This window comes from Brachypodium distachyon, chromosome 1, assembly GCF_000005505.3.
Source record: "Brachypodium distachyon strain Bd21 chromosome 1, Brachypodium_distachyon_v3.0, whole genome shotgun sequence".
NCBI classification, from domain to species: Eukaryota; Viridiplantae; Streptophyta; class Magnoliopsida; order Poales; family Poaceae; genus Brachypodium; species Brachypodium distachyon.
The window spans coordinates 41,997,355-42,022,774 of record NC_016131.3 but is presented as its reverse complement, the minus strand read 5'-3'; the positions used below and the strand labels follow the sequence as shown (position 1 = coordinate 42,022,774).

Genomic DNA, 25,420 nt, shown 5'->3' with positions numbered 1-25,420 from the left:
ATTATTAATTAATTAATAATTAATAGGGCATTTAAGGTTGTAACTGCTCGCTTCCCAATTTTCTCAAAACTGGGACGCGAATGTCAAAACTTGGGACACCAATGCATGTATTGGTGTCCCTTCTTCTTGTATATATATGAACTAAATTAATAAAAACTACACACATTCATTTCATTTCACAATACGTTATCACGCACGCTAGACTCTGCCATTACAGAGCAAAAACAAACAAGAAGAACAGAGAAGAATAAAAAAGGTAAGAAGATGGCGATCTACAATCGGCCCTCGATTGTTGCTGATCTCTTCGAGTCTCGTCGCCGGCGAACTCACCTTGGCCGATGACGTTGGATCCCGAGACGCCGCTGTTTTCAACGCTCCTAGAACCCTCCTTGCCGTTGGACCACTGGACCACGGTGATCCCGTCGCCGCTGGACCACTGGACCACGGCGGCCTCGTCGTCACTGGACCCCACGACGTGGCCTCGGCGCCACTGGACCCGCACGGGTTGGGGCCGTGTTCGTAGCCGCCGGCCTCGGACCAACGCGCCCTCGGGCGTGACACCTCCTCCGCCTCCGGCCAACGCGCCCTTGGGCGTGGCACCTTCATCCGCCTCCGGCCAAGGCGCGTGGCCCGTCCCCTGACCTCGGTCAGCGCGCAGCCTCGGGCCGGGCCGCTCCATTCGGTCCCAACGAGGGTCGCTCCTGCGCGGGGACGACCACCCCCGGCGGTCCTCGGCCTCTCCTCCAACGAGGGGGGCCCCTCCTCTATCTAGGCGCGCCGGCGACTAGTGGCGAGCGGCGCCGGCGGGATTGGCGGCGGATTTGAGGGCGCCGTCGGGCGTGGGGATGGGTTGGGGGAAACCCTAACCCTAACCGCCCCAACCGGCCCCCCTGCCCGCGCCCCCCAATCTGTCCCGTCCTGGGCCCGCCGAGGCCTAGGCCCAAGCCCCAGCGCGTGCCCCCTCCACTGGCAAAAGGCTAGATTTGCAGAAAACCCCAAAACTATCAGCTATTTTCGATTTGGTCCAAATATCTGTTTAATAGTAGCAGTGTTTATATCTATAGGTCCCTGGACTTATATTTATTTAGATTCCAGTAGTTTTCTGTTGGATTCCTATTCAAAAACATCTTTGTTTATGTAAATATTATCATGTTCAATGTGTTTGTATGATATACATTCCCTATTACATGTGATATTTATGTCTTTGCAATTGAGATCCTTATTTCTTGCAAATTTGAGAGTTTTGTTTCATCGATTAAGTCCCAAATGGCATCAATATGCACAAATTTGACTTGATTCAAGAAAAAGCTCCATTCGTAATAAGCAAAAATCATCACTACGTGACTACCTCAATTTAATATATGTGAATCACAAGGTACTATAGACTTTCAATAACAGTAAAATGCTAAATGGCGTTGAATGTTCCGTGTGAACATACACCTTATTGAAAGCGGCGAATTATTTCGCGTAGTGCTGAGAGGTCTACATTGTGTCGGATGTACACAATGACTACCTTCAACGTGCTCTTCCAATATTAAATTAAAAAATAACATAAGGTGCTACAGTTTTTCAATAACGGTAAAATGCTAAATGGCGTTGAATGTTCCATGGAAACATACACCTTATTGAAAGCAACGAATTTTTCACGTAGAGCTGAGAGATCTACACCACTAATTGGTGATTATCTTCAAAATGTTATTTGAGGTCTACACCATATGAATTTAACGTCGCTTAAATTTCATACATTTTTGCAATTTTATTTACAACAATTACCACAACAGTTTTGCTTTACCCACTAGTAATTGACAAAATCCATGATTTTTCAACCCCATGTAGGACAAAATGTCCGAGAAAGAGTTCGATGAACTCGCCCTCGACGGCCATAACTATCCAACCTGGGCAATGGACGTAAAAGTAAGTCTTGCGACCCGCAATCTTTCAGCGGCCATCCAACCACCTCCAGAGGGACAAGCGCCCATTGCAGATTTATACAAATATAATGTCTTATACATTATAAGGAACCACATCCATGTTGATCTCAAATTAGAGTATCTTATGGAAGAAGATCCGTATACATTATGGCTCGCCCTTCAAACTAGATATGAACGGCAGAAGGCTGTAATTTTTCTTGAAGCCACACATGAATGGACTCAACTTCGCCTACAAGATTTTAAATCCATTGGAGAGTACAATCATGCCGTTCATAAAATTTGTTCGAAGTTGCAATTTTGCGAGAAGGAGCCCTCTGAAGCGGACAAGATTGAAAAAACCTTATCCACCATGCTTCCGGCCGATAGTTTCCTCCAGCAACAATATTGTGCACGCCAATTCACAACATATTCTGATCTTATCCATGTTCTACTTCAAGCCTAAAAGCATGATGAACTCCTCATAAGAAATCATCATCAGCGCTCTATTGGCGCTGCACCTTTGCCTGAAGTGCATGCCAATTTGCAGGAAAATAACAAGTTTGATGAGTCATCTCGACGACCCACAAACTTCAAAGGCAAGCAAACGAGCAACAAGAATTTTCAGCCACGTGTATCGGAAAAGGGAAAAGGTACTTTCAAGCCACAATATGATAAATCTAATGTTTGTCAGAAATGTGGGTGCTACAAGCATATCACAAAGAAGTGCCGTAACCCCGTCATTTGGTAGATCTGTACCTCCAATCCGTGGGACGCAAGCGACATGCTCAACAAGGACGAAGATTTGAATCACACTTCAATCTCCAATCTGACAATTCCAAGGAATCTGGTTGTTCGCATGACATTATGGAGGAACCAAGTAAGAACCTGCCACTCCAAACGTCCGAGGACCTAATGAGCACGGAAAACATGATTGTTGAATTTACTTCAAATGACATATATGGAGACCTAAGCTAGTTTACCTATCTCCAAAATAGATATTATCTACATTTATGTCCAAATGTTGTTGTAAATAATTATAGTAAATGTTGTCATTTATATTGTAATATTACATTATTGTATCAACATATTGGTACCTACATATTTGACATATGTATTGTAAATTACGATATTGTATCATCACATTGATACTTACACAAAGTTTGTATGTATTCTATATATCTATTAAGAATTTCTATTAAAGTTCTTCATTTTCAATATATAGTTTTCTACGGGAGTCAATCCAAAATGGACGAAGAATTTTGCCTAGTGGACAACGGCTCCATGAACTCTATACTTTAATAAGTCATAGAGATATCCGTCGAAATGGAATTCATATAGAAACCCATGATGACAACAATTGGAATTTCTCATTCTAACAAAAGTAACGGATATGGCAAAAAAATTCTTGAAAAATTCTTTCTTTATCGTCCGGATTGTACTAGACATACATCAAACCTGTAGCTCATGTTGCGTATAAAATAATTTTTCAGAATGTCAATACATTCCAAATGTGGCATAGTCGCCATTGTCACCTTGGATTAGGGATGATGTGGAAAATTACTAGCAATTCCAATCCATTGGTCATGGTTTAAATACTGCTAAATTTTCTCAATATTCAGATTCCAAGTGCACTATTTCTGCTACATGAAAGCTAACTTTGGGACCTTCATATCTCAAAATACTAGCAAAACCACTCAAATTCCTTGAACACATTCAAAGTGATAATTGTGGTTGCATACAACCATGGTCTGGACTTTTCCTGTATTTCATGGTTCAATAAGTTCATCTACACGATGTCTCACGTGTGTCTTCTATCCACACAAAACCATGTATATGCTAAATAATGAGCCAATGTAGTAAACTACAAGCTCGTAATGCTGAATATCGAATTAAATCAATTCGAAATGACATTGTTGAAGAATTCTCCTTACAAGCTTTCAATGATTATTGCATGGTTTTGGGGGGTTGAAGCTCAACACTATGTCCCATATGTCCAAACTCAGAATGGTTTGATTTGAATATCTGATCAAAGGATATAGCTCATTACACATGACTTGTACTAATGAATTGCAACTTACCAACCTCATGTTAGGTCACGCTGTTCTACACACTGCTGACTTAATTCATAAGTGAACAACTCCATATTGTAATAATTCCCCTATCCTATTTATACGTGGACATCTACCAAAGATTTCCCATCTGCGATTATTCGGTTAAATGCCGATATCACCACCCCAGCGTACATCAATGGCCCCTCACAAATTTGGGATCTATGTGAGGAATAACTGTATTTTTCATCATTTACAAATACCTCGAGCCCCAATCAGGGGGAGTTATTTATGGCCAGTACACTGTCTATTTCACCGAGTAGCATTTCCAGGCATTAGGGGGAGATTTCAAGTACTAGAAAGAATGCCAGAAAATCAATATGAATGTCCAACACATTTTCTCCTCAAATCCACGTACTCAAAGATCTGAACCTCTAGTTCAGAAAATCATTCATTTGCAACACGTTGGAAATAATCTGCCATACTCATTTACTGACTACAACGGTATCATAAAATCCTTTAAATCATGCAATTAATGTGCCTGAAAGAGTGAAGGTACCAATAAAAAACCACTCAACTCCCCATTCATTACACGAGGGGGAGAAGTATGGCTACACCACATGATTCAGCTCCTCTCAAGCAATGAAGAAAACTTCTGAGTATACTCTCAAAAATCAGTAAATGCAATTCAACTTCACGTTGATAGATACCAAATGGGTAGTATACGCCTAGTGGAAGGGAAACCTCCACAAACCCAGCTCGATAGTGCACACAATGACTGGGACATCGGAATACCTAGACTTGACCGCATTGGGAAACCGCGAATAGTCATCATGGGTACATAATCATCCATACGATGATCTCACGTGTGTCTGATCTACACACGGAACCATGCACAAATATCAAGATTTTGGAGAATCATCAAAAGACTACAAAATTGTCGACATACATTCTGCACTATAATTGCAAAGAACCTCCCGAATGATCCTGGTCCAAAGACCACGTCCATGGCATAGTGTGTAAACACTCGGACTGAATTCAATCAAAGGATGCAATGCAAGCAGAATCAGGTTCGCTCAATAAAAAGGAAGGTATCAACGAAAGTAATACCTACACCATTTTTCTTTCGAAAGAGGAATGAAAATAACGAGGTGGTGAAACTCAAAGGCGAGGCTTGTAGCACAAGGGTTCACGCAGATATCCGAAACCAATTCTCCATATATGTGTGGAATCATTTTTCGATAACATATTTCAATGACAGTTCTAAATCGCCTATTTATGCAGCTAATAGACGTAGTGACAAAATATCTTTATATGTCACTTATTTTGGACATATAGGTTCCTCCAGGAATCCCAATTTCTAAATGCACACTAAAGACACAACATGAATAGTGCAAATCCTTAATAAGTCACTATATGGCTTATCAACATAGTCTGTCAAATTGGTACAGCTGACTAATGAGTTTATTCCACTGAAGGAATACTCAAACAATGATGATTGTCCAAGTGTATAGATCAAGAAGTTTTGTGATACATACAATCACCTAATGGCGGAATTTGAAATGAAAGATTTGGGTAAAACCAAGTTCACCTTAGATTTACAACTTGAGCACCTTCCCTCGGGAATATTCGTTCACCAAGCTACATATATCCAGAAAATCTTGGAAAAATTCAACATGGGCAAATCCTATCCATGCAAAACACCTATGGCAGTTCGATCTCTAGACGTAGAAAAAGATCCATTCATACCAAAAGATGATGGAGATGAAATTTTGGGACCTGATTTCCCATATCTTAGTGCTATTGGGGCATTAATGTACCTATAAATTGCACCCGGCCGGATATTGCATTTGAGGTAAATTTACTAGCAAGACACAACGCAGCTCCAACAAAATGCCATTGGGTGGGAGTCAAGCAAGTATTTCGCTACCTACAAGGCACTAGAGATCTAGGTCTATATTTCCAAAAGGAAAACGAATACTCTGAATTAATTGGATACACTGATGCTGGCTATTTATCTGATCCCCACAATGCCAGATCCCAGACCGGTTTTGTGTTCCTACACGGTGGGACAGCCATATCGTGGAAGTCTTCTAAGCAGACATTAGTGGCTACATTCACAAATCATTCTGAAATAATAGCTTTATACGAAGCATCTCGTGAAAGTGTATGGCTACGCAGAATGATTAACCACATACAACAATCATGTGGTATTGGTTCGATTGAATCACCAACAATTATCTATGAGGATAATTCTGCTTGTGTTGCATAGATGCAAACAAGTTATATAAAAAGCAATATAACTAAAACATATTGCATCTAAACTGTTCTATCCTCATGAATTACAACAAAATGGGGAGATAAATATCTTGCAAACCAAATCATGTGATAACCTCGCAGATTTGTTCACTAAGTCTTTACCCAACTCCACATTTCAAAATGTGTCTATGGGATTGGTATGCGACGACTTCAAATTTTGTAAGCATCAGGGGGAGTATTCACCTGAAATTAACTTGTTCATAACATCATATTGTACTCTTTTCCTATTATGAGTTTTACTCGCTAGTTTCTCATAAAAGGTTTTTAATGAAACAATATTAACATAAGATTATATGTCATATTTTCTATTTTCCCCACCGTGATTTTTGTGGATAATATACAAGGCATATTTATTGTTCACATAATTCTATATGAATTATCAAGAAACAATATCCAATATATGTTGTACCATTTTCTCCTTATTTTTCCCATTGGGTTTTTAAGAAGGAGTTTTCACAACATATCAATATCAGTATTACTTTCCTCAATATTTTTCCCACAGGGTTTTTGGAGAAAATTACAAGATTACAAGATTCCATGATGTTTCAAGTATATACATATCAACGGAGCAAATTGATCGGGGGGGGGGGGGGGGGTGTTGAGAATAATTAGTTATGATCAATTAGAATTAATTATTAGTTAATTAATAGTTAATAGGGCAGTTAAGGTTGTTACTGCTCGTGTCCCAATTTTCCCAAAACTGGGACGCGAATGCCAAAACTTGGGACACCAATGCATGTATTGGTGTCCCTTCCCCTTGTATATATATGAACTCAATCAATGGAAACTACACACATTCATTCACATTCATTTCATTTCACCATAGCAACATCCGTTTATTCTACCCTGGCATATATAGTTCCTCCTAGATCTTCAGTGCCGTAATATTTTTGCTTGTCTTCTAGCAGTCAAACAAATCCTTGTGACCAAGCATCCAGCCCCCGCGTCACCCTCTCCCCAAGCGACACGGGAGGCGACCCATCCTCAACCACAGCCGCCCCACCTAACGCCTTCCTCCTCGCCGTCGGGACTCTGCCCTTTTGGTCGGCTGCAGCGGCCATCCTCGCGTCGTGAGTAGGGGAACTCGCGACCGGATCTGGCGGTGCCGAGGCGCGCGTTCAGCGGTGGCGGGGCCAGATCCGACCGTTGTGGCGCCGGATCCGGGGCGTGCGATGCCGGATCCGGTGCTGGCTGGGCTCTGGCGGTGGCAGAGGCCGGTCCCTTCGGTGGTGGGCTTGGTGGCACGTTGGGGCTACGGCCAGGGGAGCGTGCGTTGGTGTTGGCAACGGATCCGGTGCTATGCGAGGCCCCGGTGGCTGTGACGACGGCCCTGCCTTGCGGGGGCACGGTGAGGGCGCGCGGGGTGCGGATGGTGCCGGGCTGCTGTGGAGGGCGGCGTCCTGCACTGGTGTGTCAGATCCGGTGCGTGGGGTGGTTGCGGCACCCTAGCCGGTGGTGGTTTGGGCCGTGTGGCGTCGACGGGTCTACGTCGGTGCGCACGGTGTTTCGGTGGCCTCTGGTTAGTCCGTCGGCCGTCCGGCTCGCCGCGAAGCTGCTGCTCCTGTCCGCGCTGGGTGCGTGGGGCTGCAGGTGAAAGCCCTGCACCGTCTCTGGTGCCGACGGCGGCGGCGTCGTCGGACGTCGCTCCCTTCTTGAAGGCGTCGTCGTGCAACCCTACCACATCCCACCATTTGCGGACGAGGTGCTTCCGAGCGAAAGCTCAGATTTTCGGATCGGGCAATGGCGGCGTCTTCGGACGTCGTGTTCTCCTTGGAGGCATTGCCTTTGGAGCCCTCGTTCGGCGACAGAATTTGCTTCTTGCGGTTGGCCTGGCTGGGACTTTGACCAGAGATGGCGACTTCGGGTGGTTGCACAGACTTGCCGATGCGCGAGCTGTTTCTGTCGGGACAGCCTCTTCTTTGCTCCGGTCGTCGAAGAAGCCCAGTTCTGCCTACCTTCTTCTGGCGCAAGGATCTGCTCCCTGTTCGGCGTCGTTGGAGCAGGAGGGGTTTTTGTCTTAGCGGTCGCGGCTTGTATATTCGGTTTTGTCTTGTGTTTGCTCTTAGTCAAGGTTTTCACACGGCTTTCCTAGAATAAGTCGTGTTTTGTATGGTTTTTGGGCCCGGTTTTCCTTATAAACTGGGTCAATTCTCTCTTCTAATCTAGCGACGGAAATCGACCTGTCTTGAGCTCAAAAAAAATAAAAAATCCTTGTGCAATTGAGTGTCAAATGAGAACGTAAAGATAGTATAGGAACGAGTATAGTAAAGTCTGCGTGTGCAGGCTGCATGTTAAAAGTTACTACAACATAGCAATAGGGGATCAACATATTCTAGTTGACGGTTTGGCACAAAATGAGAAGCTACTAAACATTGCGTCTTCTTCTTTCTTGTCATTGATCTACGGAGTACTTGTTTGTATAGCCCAACTTTGGCATTTGACACATCAGCTCCACACACCTGATTCTGCCCCATACCAGTAGCCTGAAACAGCAGAATTGGACTCCGTTGCAGGAATTACAACATCTCAGGTTCTGGTAAAATACCTTTCAGATTGCATGACATGATCAGTACGATGAATATATGATTTCTGCTTCTGGATCATGACTAGCTTGGCCACCGTGGCGCAGTTTCTGATGTACTGTGCTGCCTGTTCTCTGAGTCATTATCTTAAACCCTTTCTACCAACTGAGTAATTAACTTGCATCGACCGAACTGTCACTCTCTGAGGAGAAATATATGTGTTTAGCTGTGCCCGCTGCTTGTGCAGACTTGTCATCTTGCTCAGCTTCGTCTTCTTGTGGAGAATCATCTTGGGTCGGTTCCATGAAGACGAATTCAGCAACAATGGGCAGATGATCACTACCCATTTCCTGAATTTTTTCATCATGAAGACAATGTTAGCAGTAAAATATGAACAGTATGTATAAGCACGGATTTTACATTCAAAACTCGAATTATAAAGCCACACAGAGGTCACTTCACGTAAAGATTTTCTAAGTAGTATGATGCAAATGAAATGACACAGTACCCTGGTTGGAAGACCTCTTGTTCCCCTCAAAGCACCCATAGGTAGTGTGTCCAAAACTCTGGAGCATTCAAGCCCGGGGGTATACCTTCAAAAAAGAAACTCAGCCACATTGCATATACGATAAGATATAAACAAATGTTTCACAAGCATACCACAGATAGTCAACAGTGCCAAGAAATTTCTTGTGATATGAAGTTGCTAGAGGTTCACCCTGATGACCCCTGTTGCTCGAATTTCCCTAAAAAAATTGGCATTTTGTTTCAGATATATGTCAAATAGTCAAAGCGTGCGTTGGTTTTCACTAGAAAATACTACCTTTAACATAGCGTACGAACTAGAGAGCCTCAACGGATGTCTAGCGACCGTGACATTTGAGTATCCTGTCGCATTTCTCACTTCTTCATCAGTCCATTGGTAATTCAGTAAGCTACAACAAAGGTGGGTACAGGTCTTAAAATGAAGATATGTGTTAGGGCAACTGAGATCTAAAAGAAAAAATGCTGACCTACAAAGCTCGTATAAACCAAAGTCAGAGCTATCAAGTCCAGACAACTGCTTTCTATCATGCAAAGAAATGTTTAGCTGGTGACACAACAAACAAACACAGTGCAATAATGTCAGTTCTACAATAACCAGAGATAACTATAACTTTGGGGATATTTAAGGAAGTGTTCCACCTTCATTGTCGACAAGAACTTGTAGATGGCACTCTGCTCCAAGGAAAGACAAACAAGAAAGGGGCAGAACCAACAAAAGAAAAACATCAGCACTGTATCGTGAGATACCACATTCTTCAAATATGAGATTCAAAAAATATAGCAACTTAATATGGCCTAATCATACCACAATACCAGCAAATTTAAAAGGACTACTCCCTCCAATGCTCTAAACAGTTGTCTTTTTGGACATCAACAGTCTCCGAGATGTAACTTTGACCCGTTATTTCTATTGCAGTATATGTACAAAACTAATATCGTGAAACTACTTATATTTACTCCTATAAAAGACTCAATTGGTGGCAGCGGTTGGTCATTTTTTAGCCGCGCCACTTGATTTTCTTCTTCACATGTTGATTTGACAAACATCATTGAGATGAAAACGCATATGGATCATATATCGAGGTAAGAAAATCATAATAATTAATAGTACGGTATTTTTATAAAAGAGTTTTTCTTTTAGTCCATAGCAACGCACATGTATTGTACTAGTGAAGATAAATGTATGTATATGGTTTTCAAATAGGAAATCTATTTTTTCTTTAAGATATCAGTAGTCAAAGTTCCTAGACTTAGATTTTTTTGCTATGTCCCAAACGACAAAATTTTAGGGAACTGGAAGGAGAAAAATTGATAACTATGAGCAGTAATATGTAGATAGCAATTCCAGGAATTTGACTTGCTCTAAGTAATGAATTTGTTTACTCGAGATTTTTGAGGCAACATATATGCAAGGTAGCAATTAAAACATACATCAGGTGTGCTGTTGAAATCACCAGCCAGCACAATTGGAATTCCATCCCATTTTTCAGCAAGAGCATTTGCCTTCTCCAGTAGCATGCGAATCTGGAGGGGGGAGAATTGTGAGTGAACAATTAATTTGGTAAAGTGAGTGGGGGTAGTGAAATAGACATCTGCCAGATTCGAAGTTGTTAACTCATTATATTCAGCACAGTGAATGAGCATTATGCAGCACATCTGCTTAGACTACTAGAGAATTATATAAATAATACTCCCTCCGTCCCATATTAAGTGACTCAAATTTGTCTAAAAATGGACGTATCTATATACTAAAATACGTCTAGATACATATAATATTTCAGCACTTAATATAGGACGGAGGGAGTAGTAGATGGTCAGAAAATAAAATTATGTTGACTTTAAACAGATACCTGTCCCAGTTTTACATCTCCACGCTTTGGATTAAACAGAACATGTATATTCCCGAGAACGAACTTGTGTGTTCCATTAAGCTGAAAAGGAAACACATCAGCAAATAAAACTAATAAATCAACAGAGACCTGAATAAGAAAAACAGACTGCACAAAGATGGTAACTGGGAGACTATTTCGGAAATGCACGGTTTTTTAATACCCCCTCCGTGCAACAAAGGATGTCTCAACTTTGTCTAAATTTAAATGCATCTATACACTAAGTCACATCTAGATACATCCAAATTTTGACAAACTTGAGACATCTTTTGTTGGACGGAGGGAGTACATGAGTTTGTTTGCAACTACTTATGTTTACAAATGTAAAGAAAAGCATGATTTCATTACTAAAATTACATATACTGCATGACCCATGTTCATAGATAGAGGTATGCTGACTCACAAAGCAAAGGCTACTGTATATAGGGAAGATGTATCCAGGGTTAGGCAAAAGATAATAAGATGAAGGGAAAGGTATCCAGTCTCCCTTATCTACTTCCTGCTAGTTCTATAAATCACACGGGTATCGGGCACATATAAAAAATGCAAAGCATATCTAACAAGAACCCTAGTGATTATCTGCTAAGCCCTACTGTGATAAATGTGAAGCAACTCCTTACTTTAATCGTTTAAACCAACTAGTACTTTTGATATAAATTCAAGTACCTCAAGAACTAATATTTGAGCAACATTATTTCGCAGATTGAATTCACTAAAGTCAATACTATCTTCTTCAAGAAGACGTAACCTGCATTTGAAAACAAGAAAAATGATGAAAATGCCACCTTATCCAAATTGATGAAGGTAGGGGGGGGGGGGGGGGGGGAGGCATTATTCATACCTTTCTGACTTCCAGAAAGTAGCACATCCATCTTTAGCATCCCCAGTGCGCCCCTAAAGTATGGCATAAGACTTCCCTAAGGATATGAAAGGTGGTATTCTAACAGAGAAGTGTTGCAGTGTTATACCTTGAAGCTACATTCATACCCTCTGTTCTTCATTTCTGCAGAAATTTCCCGAAATCTATCCACCTCCTATTTTTCCAAACCACAGTGTTATAGAGTGCAGTGAAAGAATGGCATCACCAATATGCAGGTTGGGTTCTTGCCTGAAGACACACTAAATCAGCGTCCCAGTGCCTAATTTCTCGGATAATAAGTCTTCTCCTCGAATCCCACCTCATTGCATCCCAAGGGACGTCCAAGTAAAGGTCCGGATGGTTCCTTGCATTGTTATCCGCCAAGATGTTGTATGACATGATTGTACACGCATCTATTAAAAAAAGCATAAGTACAAACAAGCTGTGCAAGAATGGTAATCTAGCAACACAATTCTACCAAATCTGGTAAAAATTCGTGAAATGTAACACCCTTCCAAGTCAACAACCTAAACCAATACAAATTTGGAACAAAAGGAGACATAAAGATCACAATTTGTGGTGAAATCACTGCTTCTAGTTGGGGAGAAGTTTGTGCTTTCATCAACTTATTTCCAAACTATTTCCGGGAATAAACGTTGAACTAGTTTCTTGCTAGTTCCTAGTAGCAACACTAACAGAACTAATGTAAACTGACAAATTTTACTCGGACGATACACGATTATCTGGACAACTACGCTGATATGTTCCCTTGACAACTATGCAGCTGGAATACTGGATACCTCCGCTCGAGGTCGAGGCCTCTTCCGCGAATACCCACTGCCGGGAGGGCACCGGCGTTTGTGGCGCGCGGTACCCCTGCCAGACGCGGCCAGGCGCGCCTGCAGGGTTCTGCCAGCAGCGGCGGAAGTCGAACGCAGCGGCGTTTTCGGGGGATGCGCACCACGCGGCCGCGCCGGGTGCAGAGGGCGAGCGCCTGCGCTTCCTGGGGCGGGGAACGGCTGGCGCCGGCGGGGAGAGGCGCGCGCGCGAAGCGTTGTATGCCATTGCGGCGAGATGTGGTGGTGTGGGCGAGGCCGCGCGAGAGGGGAACAGAATTAGACGGGTTCGTTTCTGACGTCCAAAACTCGCTGGGTTCAGGCTGTTTCTTTTTACAGGGCTCGCAGGATCTTGATCGAACGGTTCAAATGTGCTGCCAATCTCAACCGCCAAGATGGAAGAACCGATGGAAGAAAAAAGAGAAAACGCGGTAGCTCCTGGCTTTCGGCGCATTTGCGCACTATTCATTCTATTTCGTAACTTTTAAAATGCACGCGTAATCCTTAACTTGAGGAGCATGTGCAATTTTGTCCTCGAACTTTTTGGATGTTTTTTGAAAAAAAATACCGACTATATACGGTCTTTTAATCTGAACCGTCAATTAAATAAACGGTTAAGATCTGTTCTCTCTTCTCTCTGTGACAGCCAGAGCCCACCTGTCAGGTCATCTTCCATCTCTCTCGTTCCTTTTTCTCTCCTGCAGCTCACATTCGCTGCCTTCTTCCTCCCCTTCTCCATTTTCTTCCTCCGTGACACCCCTCCTCTGCTCTGCTCCGGCAACCTCTCCCGAGCCCATCTGTGGTCGAGCCATGGCCGACCTCCCCCGGACGCGCCGCCGCTCTCCGTCCCCCGCACCCCGGCCGCCCGCCGCCAGCGCCCCCTCTGCCCCTAGCCCCTGCCTGCGCCCCGTGCCCGCCCCTGCACGCGCTCCCTCTGCCCCTAGCCCCTGCCCGCGAACCGGCGGAGCACCTTCACGGTGGTTCTCAGGGAGCTTGCGGAGCTCTTAGAGGGCCGTGGCAGCACCCGCACGTGGCAGAGCTCATCCCCGACCGCCACGCGCCGCAGCAGCACGGCCATCGCGCCCGACTCCGGCTCCAGCCTCAGCCCGGCCACCCCTGTCTTGGCCAGCCTGAGCATCCCCGACACCAAAGACAACGCCAGCGGCTCCTCTCCCTCGCACTCCCGAACCCTTCTCCGGAGATGGTGGCGGCGGCGACGAGACGGCGGCTATGAGGCGGCACATGGCGTGGTTGGGGACGAGGGGCGGGGAAGGGGCGAGCGGCAGGTTGTTGACAGACGGGGTAGTTGAGATGGCCGCCGTCGAGCCAGCGCTGGATGTTTGGTCGGGGGGGTGGGGGGGTGGGTGGGGGAGCGCTCTCAAGGATCTGCTGCGGCCCTGGCAAAGGAAGGAACGGAATGGGTGGGAGGAGGTGGAAGACGACGCTGTCAGGCGGCCCCGGCTGTCCAGAGAGAAGAGAGAGCATATCTTAACCGTTTATTTAATTGACAAATTACATAATTTGCGTAATTGTTATGTTAGCTAATGTTTTCTTCTTTGTTGTGTTGCATCAGACGGTAACTGATGTCATATCCACACTAAGCATTTGGATTATTCAGTGCCATTTTCCCATGCAGAAAACAGAGTTAATTTGCTTAGCTATTTGTACTCTTCTACTTTGTTGATTTCCTGAACATGTTAATTGTATTGTACTTTGGCTTTGCTGTAGATGAAACCGGTGATTAGATGTATGTGTATTACAATGGTTTCTTCTTCATACTCTCTCTTGAAGCGTACATTCATTAAAAAGGAAAGAATGAGAGACTAAGGGTGGAAAATAAGGTGAAGTAACAAAAGGAGGAAATCCATTTTGGTGGAAAAATTGAAGTTGTATGCGACTTATACGAATTTGTGTGCCTAATCATTCTCTATACTAGATAATACCCCGCGCGTTGCAGCGGGATTTTGTAGCGATGCATAAAAGAGGAAATACATTGTAAAATGCTGAATATAATTCATGAAAATATATTTTTATTTATTGAAAACTATGATAAGAGTTGTTGTTTTTTGCCGTCAAGAAGGATGATTGTTACATGTCTTTCCATTTTTGATGTATTCAACTATGAAGAAATGCCGATCAGTTGGAAGAATTCTTGTGTTGTCTGCACATGAAACTCCGTCTTGGCTTCCTTCTTTGAAAGTTATATGCATCGGCTGTTTCATAGGATCATTGAGTTTTTGGATCGCCTCATCAAACATCTTGCAAGCCTCTCTTTGTGGATGAGTAGAAGGTGCTGGTAACTCTATGTTCCTCGTTTGCATGCTGGACCAAAAAACTGTATAAGATCAAGAGAGTAGTTGTATGGAAGTGAAATAGAATTGTATGATGAACTGAGTAATACCTGGGTTTCCCTTGTGTCGCTCCATGTTTCAGTGATTGTGAAGACTGTGGCATGGAAGTTGTATTTTTTTACTTTGACATGAAGGAATGTAATACAGTGTTGTTGATATATAGATGGTTGACACCGTTTTTTAAAAACTTTTATGGTACATTACAACACCTCCTAAATGAATGATACTAAAAGTTTTTATTACAGGAGTTTCTAAGTATTGAATTGCCATTGGTTTAAGTGGTCAACATATAGATGTTAAGTGAGCTTGAAGTAATCGGCAAAGCTAAGAAGAAAGGGCAGATGTTTTATTCACTCAGATAGATGCATATACATGCATTGGACCAACATCAAACAGTATTAATAAGAGGTCTGATTGATTACAATTAAAGGTGGTCAATGGTGACCTATAATTTTGACTCAAGCAACACTATAACTAATTTTAGGTAGAAGGCAGTGCAACTGTGACTTCGATGTTGCTTCCTGCATGGTTGATTATGTCCTGCATGTTTTTGTTTTAAGTCAAAAAAGAGCTAGAGGAGAAACTCTTGATTATGTACAATTTCAACTTTCCTGTAATAAAGTACAATGCTATCGAGGATAAAAAAATGAGAATGGTTAGACCATGCACGTACTCATGCTTATTCCGTTTGACATCCTGAAGTTCCTTTGTTCCATTTGTAAGCTCCACCTCATTTTCACTGCACCATGTAAACAATTGGTTAATTTATCAAGCAAAATAGTTAGACCATGACTAAATATGACGTTTTGTAGCTGCAGGATACCTTCTTTTGTTCATCAGATCATGTTCCGTAAACTGAATGCTTCGTTTTGCTGTAGACTTACTGCATAGAAAAATAGTTATTTCTAATTCATGTTAACTGTGAACATATTAGTATATACAGAGAATTATTTTTGAAAACTTTAAAATTTTAAAAATTACATGAGATTGTCTTTGTCGGTGTCAGTAGCTGCAAGTTGGGGAATGGGAGGTGTATTATTGCTGGATTCATCTTGTGCATAGACAATTGGACTGTGAGTAACAAAAATTTGGTAAGAATGTTGACATGGAGCTTTTAATTTCAATGTTATGATTGATTGCAAACCTCTGGTTACTCATGGATGAAGATGGAGTGGTAATTAGTTCCTTGCTTGAAGATGACTAAAAAAAATTAATGTCTAAAATTAGTAATTTTGCGTAATATGGTTGTAGCTAGGATGAAATAGATGAATGAATATGTATTGTGTAACCTCCGTGGAGGGCAGCATTTGTCCATTGTCAGCCGAGAAGCTCTTTCTTATGACATAGCTTATGGGAAATCTGGATGTTGAATCAACCTTCATTCCTATATGGAATAATTGGTTTTACTAATGGCATTATCAAGGGCGGCCACATGTTGAGCAGCATCTATTTTCATATTTTGAGAAACTTGGATGGCATCTTGCCCAACCAATTCTGCAGCAATAGTAGAGAAAGCAATTGCCTCCAAATTTCCTGAATCATCTGCAAGTGTAATAGGTAGCTTGTACCTGGAATGTGTGTAAGATTTTTTTAGTAACATGTTGGAGAGCAAAAGAAATATGTAAGTAAAGACAGATTTGTTGACAGAGATGTTACAGTGGTCTTGGAGATGAATTTGTGCAAAAACATGTTGGTGTATCTGAATTGCTGTTATACCTTTTGTCACATCGGTTGCATCCTTTGTAGTACCAATTCGATGCTGCTACTATAGATTGTACTCTTGCAATAGTACTGTAGGTAGCTCGTTCCTAAGAGTTATTGAGCAATGGAGTATTTAGAATCTAGCATCCATATACAGAATCACAAATTATGTGGTAGTTTAGGTGTGACCTGAACAGATGACGGTGTCATTGTTGATATTTCCTGTAGTGTGTACAGCTTTCCTGCTGCTTGAATTGGCGATAAACGAACAACTTGAGGTAATTGTTGCTATAGAGATGGATATTCCCATTGATAGCTTAAAAATATTAATTTTAAAAATGTGAGCATGATGGGACAAACAGGGTGGTCATATAAGTAGTTGCAGGAAGAAAGGATCATGACTAACCTGCTTCGGAAGTTTGCAACTTCAAATATATATTTTAGTTGCAGATGTTGAAGATGCTGTTTGATTACCTAAAAAATCCGATGCGGTGACCCCAGCAAAAATCCCAACTAAAATGCCTTCTTGTGCTTTTCTAAACACCGTTTGTTCATCAAATGTTTCACCATGGTGGCCCCAAAGACGTATTTCCTGCGTTTGTTCACTGCATATGGATTTTTTTTGTTAATACACCAGTGTCCATGTCCAAATACAAATTGAGGGTGCAATAGTCGAAAGAGCTTGACACTTAATGGGTAGAAATACAGTTGTTTGGAGTTCACCCTTTGATGGATGAGCCCCAGCCCCCATGTTGTTAAATAATTTGGAGACTACATTTTGATAGATGAGCAGATGAAAATAAGTAAAGCCACAGTCTAGCAGACAGAAGATTATATGCATCAATACATATAACACATTGTGGTAACTATGGAACCGTTAGTTTTACTACTTCTTCAGGCTGGAGTAGCAGTAGTTAACCAAGTTTGAAATACGAAAGACCTGATTTAATATTAGTAAGAGAAACATACTCTAGGTTTCTGATTTTGATTATCCTCAGTTTATTTGATGATGTCGGGCTTGCATAATCAAATGGTCCCACGTGGCTAATGACACTCAACACATCTGGGGAAAGAAAGTATGGGGAGAGGGTGCACAACAGGAGCTTGGGAGGGAGGAGAGAATCGGTGGAGAGCAGAGAGAATGGGGGCGACCGGGAGAAGAGATGGAGAAATCGGGAGTAAGAGAAAAGGAGAAGGGGATGGCTTCGAAATATTACATTTATCCAGACTTTTTTTATGTTTTTTAAATAGATACATATTTTTTGGCAAATTTGAGACAAGATATTGGAACGGAGAAAGTATATTTGTAATCCAATTAATATTTGAAATCTTATTGTAGTATTTAATATTTCAGAATTTTTAGATAAATAGGGAAAATGCACACATATTGTCAAAGCGTACTACCTATTACTAGTACTACCTATTACTACTCGAATAACGTTCGATCCATTACTTACTTGGCGGCCCTAACATTCATCATATCATCTTTTTTCTCCATGACTACAATTGCCACTAAAAATTCTACGTGAATGCGAGCGCAAACTTTCATGATCTCGGAGAAGGAAATCACCAAGAACATAATGAAACAATCGCACACGAGTTTGCAGATCCGTGGCAACGCACGGACATCTTACTAGTCTATATATATATTCTCGTAGTACTAATGTACACTAATATTTTCGTGTGAACATGGCGGTGGATGCGGATTTTTTTTTCTCTTTGACCATGCTGGGCATGCGGATCTTTGTGGGCCTTGGACTTCCTCCGTCAGTGCCTCAGTGGGCCTGGGTTTTGTTTTCCAGCGAATCCTTGTGGGCCTAGGACTTCCTCCGTCAGTGCGTAGGTTTTCGTTACGGGCCTCCAATGGGCAATTAGTATTCTTCTTCCCGGGCGCCGTTAAGGCGGTAGCCGCTCCACTACGCCAGCCGCTCCGTACAACGAAATCCCGACGAATTTCTTAGCCCTCGCTCTCTAGTTTCCTGCTTGTAACACAAACAGAGAATCGTAGACTCCGATCGCCAATTCGTCACCTCCTCCACAAACGCAATGGCGGATCCGCGCGATTTGGCCATTTCCGTCGAGGTCGACGGCGAGGAGAACAGGACCACCAATGCCACCACCGCCGACTTTGTCTTCCACGTTGCCGGTGACCGTATACCCCTCTTACCGACCACCTCCTCCCGACACCCCCTCTGGTATCTCCAGTCCCCACCCGCCCGACCGCTTGCTATCTCCAGAATGCACGCCGCCGTCTTCCTGTCCCATAGACCGTGCCATAGCTTGTTGTCGATGGCGAGGCGAGATGGTGATGAGGATGCTGCATTGGCGATAGTTACCGCGCCATTGCATGCCGTTGGAGGAGAACACGCTGAAGTAGACAAGTAATGGTGAATGGCGGCGCGACGACAAAGAGCAGCAACATAGTGGTGGGACGATGACAAGGGAGATCCAGAGTACAAGAATCGTGGAGGAGACGATGACGATGGGCACGACCACGGGGGTGGACGGAAGTGAAGGCCAGCGTCGTTGCCGCATACTTTCATCCACGGCGTCATTTAGAATTTTTTTTGCTCCGTTGTATGATTTTGGCAGTCCTATTTGTGGGAATGTTTCAGCCAATAGGTGAAAATATTGATCACATGCAGCATTGGTAACACCATTCAACGACTTTATATGCATGATCTTTACCACAAAGGATAACGCTGATGTTTTGCACCCCGGATAAAGCTCACGCTTTGCACATTTCAGCAGGCTTTCCAACAGATCTTTGTCTGCGTTTTCATTTGCGTTGAATATTTGTCGTACCAGCCCAGCTATCGGATTAGCAGCATGACAGCATCAGTATCGCCATGATTGCCAGGCAGATCAACATGATGAACAGGACGTACAGGAACTTCTATATCAACAACAACATCTACAATAACTTTTGTATCTAAGGGCTCTTGTGATACGTCCACCGAGCATATGTAGAATCGATGCCATTAGTAAGAAGGTGTTTCCTCACAACCGGCTGAAGCATCCGTTCAGTATTCATACAGGAACAACATGGGCAGGATATAGCGTCATTCTCACACTAATTCTTTCTAACGTGCTCCATAAAAATAGCCACGCCACGTCCGTAGGCATCGGTATGTACAGTAGCATTCCTCACCCACACTCTATCCATCTGGTTAAAACTCTTCATATATACAAGTCAAATACTTGACATTTTTTCAAATCGAGGAAAATGGACTCTCAAAAAATAAATCTGAATAAAGCGGGTGGCAGAAACATACCTGGCTGCCGGCCTGAGGAAGATGTTGTAAACTGTGGTGCACGCGGCCAATCTGCTCCTTTGCTGGCCATGTAACCCTAGGTGTCAGCAGCGGCGGGACGGTGACTGCAGTATGGGACAGCACGACGGAGGGATGTGCGGCAGGACAACAGGAGCGCGGCAAAGTCTCCGCGCAATGGATCGACCTTTTCCTCGCCGCACTACTCGTCGGCGGCGTTGTGAATGTGGGTTGTCACTCTCCATGTCCCATGACCTATGGCCCTGGATGGGCGCGAACAATGGTGTTTTCGCGGTCTCTGGGTCGATCTCCCACCAATTCCGGTATTATATACTCGCATCTGGTGCAAAAACGTGGGACAACACCTCGGGCGGAACTAGTTGCAAGGCCTCACCTTTTCCAGCCCATTAAGTACAGTTCGGACTGTTGAGGGGTTCAATTTTCCCTATAGTGACCTGCGGGACAGTGTTGGAACTAGCAAGGCCTCACCGCCCCCAGCCTATTAAGTCTCGCACACCAGCCCATATGCTACCCATGCTTTCCAAAGCTGGGCCAAAATTGCTTATTTGCACGTTAGCCCATATCTACCCCAACTAATTTGGCCTCCAAACCCAGAGACATTTACATAATTGGGTCCAATAGGGCCCAAACTCTTATTCCGCTCTTCCGCCCATTTGCCATCTGAACGATTTGGTCCAAGCCCTTGCCTTGTACATGATTCGGTCCAATACGGCCCAAACTCTTATTTGTCACTTCAGCCCATTTGCCATCTGAACGAATTGGTGCAAGGCCCAGACAGGTGGGCTTTCGGTGGCCTTAAGGGAAATGACACCATCCCGAAGAGGCCCTCACACTGACATGTGGGTCCACCAGGAATTGATGTGACCCCACATGTCAGGCGACCTTCTGGCCGGCGGACCCAAGAGGAACCGCATGAAACGGACACGTGCGTCCCCTTACTCTGACAGGTCGCACCATCTGACAGGTGGGTCCACCAGGTTGGACTGACTGACAGTAGGGGCCCACGCATGAACGGGGTGGACAGGTGGGAGCAGTTTGTAAGGACATGTGTGGTCGGGTCTGATAGGAGGGCTCAGTCGTATGGTGCAAATAATGCACGTCCTAGTCAAAAAGTGTGCAAGCCTGACATGTTGGATCACTTGGGGATGTAGAGGCCGATCTGGACACGCGGTGGTACCTGGTGAGGACACGCGTCCTTCGGTACCTCGCATGTGGGTCCACCAGGTTGGACGGACTGACCATGCGGGCCCACGCGTGAACTGGGTGGACATGTGGGAGCAGTTCGCAGGACACGTACGGTCGAGTCTGACAGGCGGGCTCAGTCGTCTGGAGCAAATAACGCACATGCTTGTCAAACAAGGTAAAAGCCTAACATGTGGGGTCACCTGGAGATGTACTGGCGGCTCTGGACACGCGGTAGCATGTGGTGTGGACGCGCATTCTTCCGTACCCCGCATGCAGGCCCCAGGTCGGTGGAACCGACAAAAACATGGGAGCATGTCTGACACGAGGCGCTTGACCGTCACTTGTATGAACTGGATCGTAAGAAGTCAGCCCAATAAGGGGTGTTGTAGCTTGATGCGTCCCGCGAATCTCGATCGGAGACGGAAAGAGCGGCTCTGATAGCATATTCCCGAGGCCCATGGGCTTTCCGACCATCCGAGACCAAATCGGCAGGATTTCTTATTTTAGGTGAAAGTGTACTAGAACGTCACCGTGAGAACGTCATAATTCGACCAAATTCTTGTAGTTGTATCTCTCAATGATGTAATCGACTTGGACTCTACCCGGGACCTGGTCTCCTGCATATATAAAGGGACCAGGAGGGGGAGCCAAGATCACCCAATGTAGCATAGAAGCCGTCTAGATGCACTCCCCAGATCGAATTTGTGCATCTAGCCCCGCGACTCCCTTGTAATCGACTCATCAATACAATTTAGAAAAGCAGGACGTAGGGGTGTTACCTTCCGAGGGCCCCGAACCTGAGTAAATCGTGCCCCTGTGTCCTTGTTAGCCGATGAGATCGCCAACACATACACTCAAAAATTTCCTACATACAAATCCAATAATATGAACATTGTCGAAGTCAGCCCTTCATCAATCGGATCAACCAGAACAAGAGATATTTCGACTTGTGCCAGGAGTCGTTGATGGCAATTCACCAGGCCTTTTTGCCTCTGGAGGAGGCGCCTCATGAACTTGGTAGGTTGATGCAAAAATTCGAGCGTAGTGGTCTCTTCAGGGAATTGATGTACCGCCAACTGGTGAGAGGAGAAAAAATACCGCTGGCGTTCGTCCGAATCAAGTACCCGCGGCTTGATTTGAGTCGCATCTCCAAGCTTCCCCTCTGATCAAATCAAGAGATCAATATGCAGCCACATTTTTGGGCTGTGTATGCGCAAGCTGTCAAGATCATCGGCTGGCGATATGCAGAAGATGAAGACCTCATTGCCCAGTGGCAGTTGCAACAATAGTTGTTGGCTCAACCAAAAATAACCGTAGAGTAGATTCTACCGGGTGCGCGACCAGCGCTCCCGGTGGGAGTAGCTCCCGAGTCCGGTTGCGACTGTTTGCAGTGGTGACCGGACTGAAGTTTGTTGGAGATATGCCCTAGAGGCAATCATGTGATGATGTTATTTCCTATGTATTCATGAGTTATTGTTATTGTCCTTGAACATCATCACTGATATGTATCAATAAATACGTGATTTGTTTGTGAGACTATGTATTCTATGATGTTGTTCTAATGGTCCCTAGTCATTGAGGTTATGCGGACACATAATCTAGACTAGCAATGTGAATCAGTATGATGACTATGTTTCACAAGTCATAGGGCAAGGTGTTGCCGACTGATAGCATGGACTCGACAATGAGATTGTTGAGTCGGACAGACCCGCACTGAGACACAACGAGATGATTGTCATTTGTTAGTCTCAAGTATGATGTATATGCCAGTCCTAGACCTTAGGTCATCGCATGAGCTTGGGATGTGAATCGGCCTACTTAGGGGTTGCCAAACGCTACTCCGTAACTGGGTGGTTATAAAGGTAGCTTTCGGGTTTGCTGAGAAGCATGCTGCGAGTCATGGTTGATCAAGATGGGATTTGCCCCTCCTGTTCGGAGAGATATCTCTGGGCCCTCTCGAGTGATCAGATTCGGAAAGCATGGCCATGCGACTTGGGTTAAGTGTTAACCCGTTTGGGAATCTATATCACAGAAATGAGAAGAGACTCGAGCTATCCACAAGGATGACAAGCACTCGCCTTGAGCTCGACACACATATCGTGAGGCAAAAGGAATGTTGCATATGACACATTGTATGGTTCGTCAATATACCTTGTGGTTAGTTGGGAGTTGGCATGTGCTGCTAGGCGCCGCTACCAACTATTGACTTGAGTCGGTGCCAGTGGACGAGTAAGGTGTTACTCAGGCCCGCAGTCCGAGCTCGTAGTCGTGTCCGACTGACCGCGAACTTGAAGGGTCACACGCTTAAGGGGGGGAACCGAGTTGGATCGGATCCAACTCGTATCGGGCTTAGACTCCTAACGGGCCTCAAATGTTGAGCCCACTAGGGACGTCTATATAAGTGGAGGAGACCAACCCGTCTAGGGTTACACCAATCCAGACGCGAGTTAGACTCGGCCGTCACACCTCCACGCCCAAAGCCTTGCGATCGGATCTAGCAGTCCGCCGCACGGAGTTTCTCCCTGTACGTGTGGATACCTCGGAGGCGCTGCACCTGCGGCGCTTGGACGAACTGTTCGTGGGATCGGCGAGGAGGAGCAGGCTGTTCGACTACTCGGCATCGACGCGCTACATCGACTCTACTTCCACTACGGGTCTGCGCGTCTAGTGGTAATCTCGTGATCCATTATCTACAGCATTGATCCGGGCGGAAGCGGTAGAAATTTTATTTTGTGCTAGCGTAGCGTACCGCGTTCCCCAACAAAGTTGTAATCCTGTGTGTACTGTAAATACTTTTGGGTTAAAGATCCATGCTGACTGAGTTCCTGTTTGTTTGGGCTTCAGCTTCAGCTTTTGCTGCTTGTAGCCCTCTAAAAAGCACTTCTCCCGTTTACACATGAAGCTGAGAAGCACGTCGGGAGGTGCGTCCCTCCAGAAGTAAATGGGAGAAGTGCTTTTTAGAGAGCTAGAAGCACCAAAAGCTGAAGCAGAAGCCCAAACAAACAGAGCCTGAAGATTCCTTGTTGTCCTTGGTCCTGAGTTGAATCCGTGCACCTGAATGTGAATTTGAGTCGCGATTGTTCAGCCAAGGACTCCCGCTGGGAGTGGCTTCTGAGAGTGCTTGATTGGAGCCGGCACATGTTGTAGCAGAGTAATTTCTACCAGGTGCATGACCAGCCCCTCCCGGTGGGAGTAGCCCCCGGGTCTAGGTGCGACTGCTTGCAGTCGGGGGTAGACCCAAGTGCTTTGATCTCTCATTTTTGCCACCGAATCCCGATAGTAGCAAAATTGTCGGGTAGATGAGTTTGTGCAGACTCAGATGCGATTGACTGTAGGAGCCTGGTTGATCCCAGAGCAGCTCCAAGTGTCGAAATGCAAATTGATTAGACGCGGCATCTGAGTGTCGGGTGCGTCTAAGATTGTACTTTGGGTCAATTGGACGCAGCCCCCGAGTGTCGGGTGCGTCCAAGACTGAATAATAGTTGATTTGTTGAACCCTAGTGTCGGGTGGGTCCTGGACCTAATTTGGGGCGATTGGAGACAGCCCCCGAGAGTCGGGTGCGTCCAATACCCTCATGAGTCCATTGAATGAGGCCCTGACTGCCGGGTGAGTTCAAGACAGAATAGTAGTCGATTGAGCATAGCCCCTGAGTACTAGGTATGTCCAGAATAGTAGTGGAGCTCTGAATAGACAAAATTAAAAGTTTTATTAAGTACCGGAGTACATGGTAGTAAGAAAGACAACGAGACTATAAGACGAATGTAGTCTACGAAAAGAAGGTGAAAAGCAACTAAAGAAAAAGATTGTAGAAGTTAGGCTTTGAAGCGTCGCAATTGTGCGATGTTCCATGGCCTGTTGTAGGTGACGCCACTCTTCATATCCTTGAGGTAGTAGGCTCCGCCGGGCACCACCTTGGTGACCACGTATGGTCCTTCCCAAGGTGATTGGAGCTTGTGGTGC

At 44.5% G+C, this 25,420-nt stretch overlaps 1 protein-coding gene and 2 long non-coding RNA genes across 3 annotated transcripts in view; all 3 read right to left on the bottom strand.

Moving 5' to 3' along the window:
- Positions 1-8,325: 8,325 nt before the first annotated feature.
- LOC112269815 overlaps positions 8,326-25,420 on the bottom strand; it is a 19,551-nt gene continuing 2,456 nt past the window's right edge. Inside the window, exons 2-3 of the long non-coding RNA XR_002961950.1 lie at positions 23,760-23,762; positions 8,326-8,336 (exon numbers count right to left, since the gene is read on the bottom strand). This is a non-coding gene — a long non-coding RNA (uncharacterized LOC112269815). The remainder of the gene's footprint in view (positions 8,337-23,759; positions 23,763-25,420) is intronic.
- LOC100836230 (carbon catabolite repressor protein 4 homolog 3) lies at positions 8,497-13,227 on the bottom strand. Its single transcript, XM_003563929.4, has 13 exons — positions 12,894-13,227; positions 12,343-12,506; positions 12,203-12,268; positions 12,076-12,128; positions 11,901-11,982; positions 11,196-11,276; positions 10,777-10,869; positions 9,985-10,017; positions 9,813-9,889; positions 9,623-9,734; positions 9,460-9,545; positions 9,308-9,392; positions 8,497-9,149 (listed from the first exon to the last, which is right to left on the bottom strand). The coding sequence occupies exons 1-13, from the start codon at positions 13,156-13,158 to the stop codon at positions 8,973-8,975; spliced, it is 1,374 nt and encodes a 457-aa protein (XP_003563977.1). The 5' UTR covers positions 13,159-13,227; the 3' UTR covers positions 8,497-8,972.
- Positions 16,016-16,488, bottom strand: LOC112269816. The gene is made up of 3 exons (XR_002961951.1): positions 16,425-16,488; positions 16,262-16,351; positions 16,016-16,163 (listed from the first exon to the last, which is right to left on the bottom strand). It is a non-coding gene; the product is annotated as an uncharacterized LOC112269816 (long non-coding RNA).

Bases quoted from the DNA above. Each gene is read 5' to 3' on its own strand.
- LOC100836230 (XM_003563929.4), bottom strand. From the start codon at position 13,158: ATGGCATACAACGCTTCGCGCGCGCGCCTCTCCCCGCCGGCGCCAGCC. The intron at 11,983-12,075 runs GTATGAATAATG...TTTCAAATGCAG, and splicing joins ACTTTCTGGAAGTCAGAAAG to GTTACGTCTTCTTGAAGAAG. The intron at 10,870-11,195 runs GTATCTGTTTAA...TCCCCCCTCCAG, and splicing joins GAGATGTAAAACTGGGACAG to ATTCGCATGCTACTGGAGAA.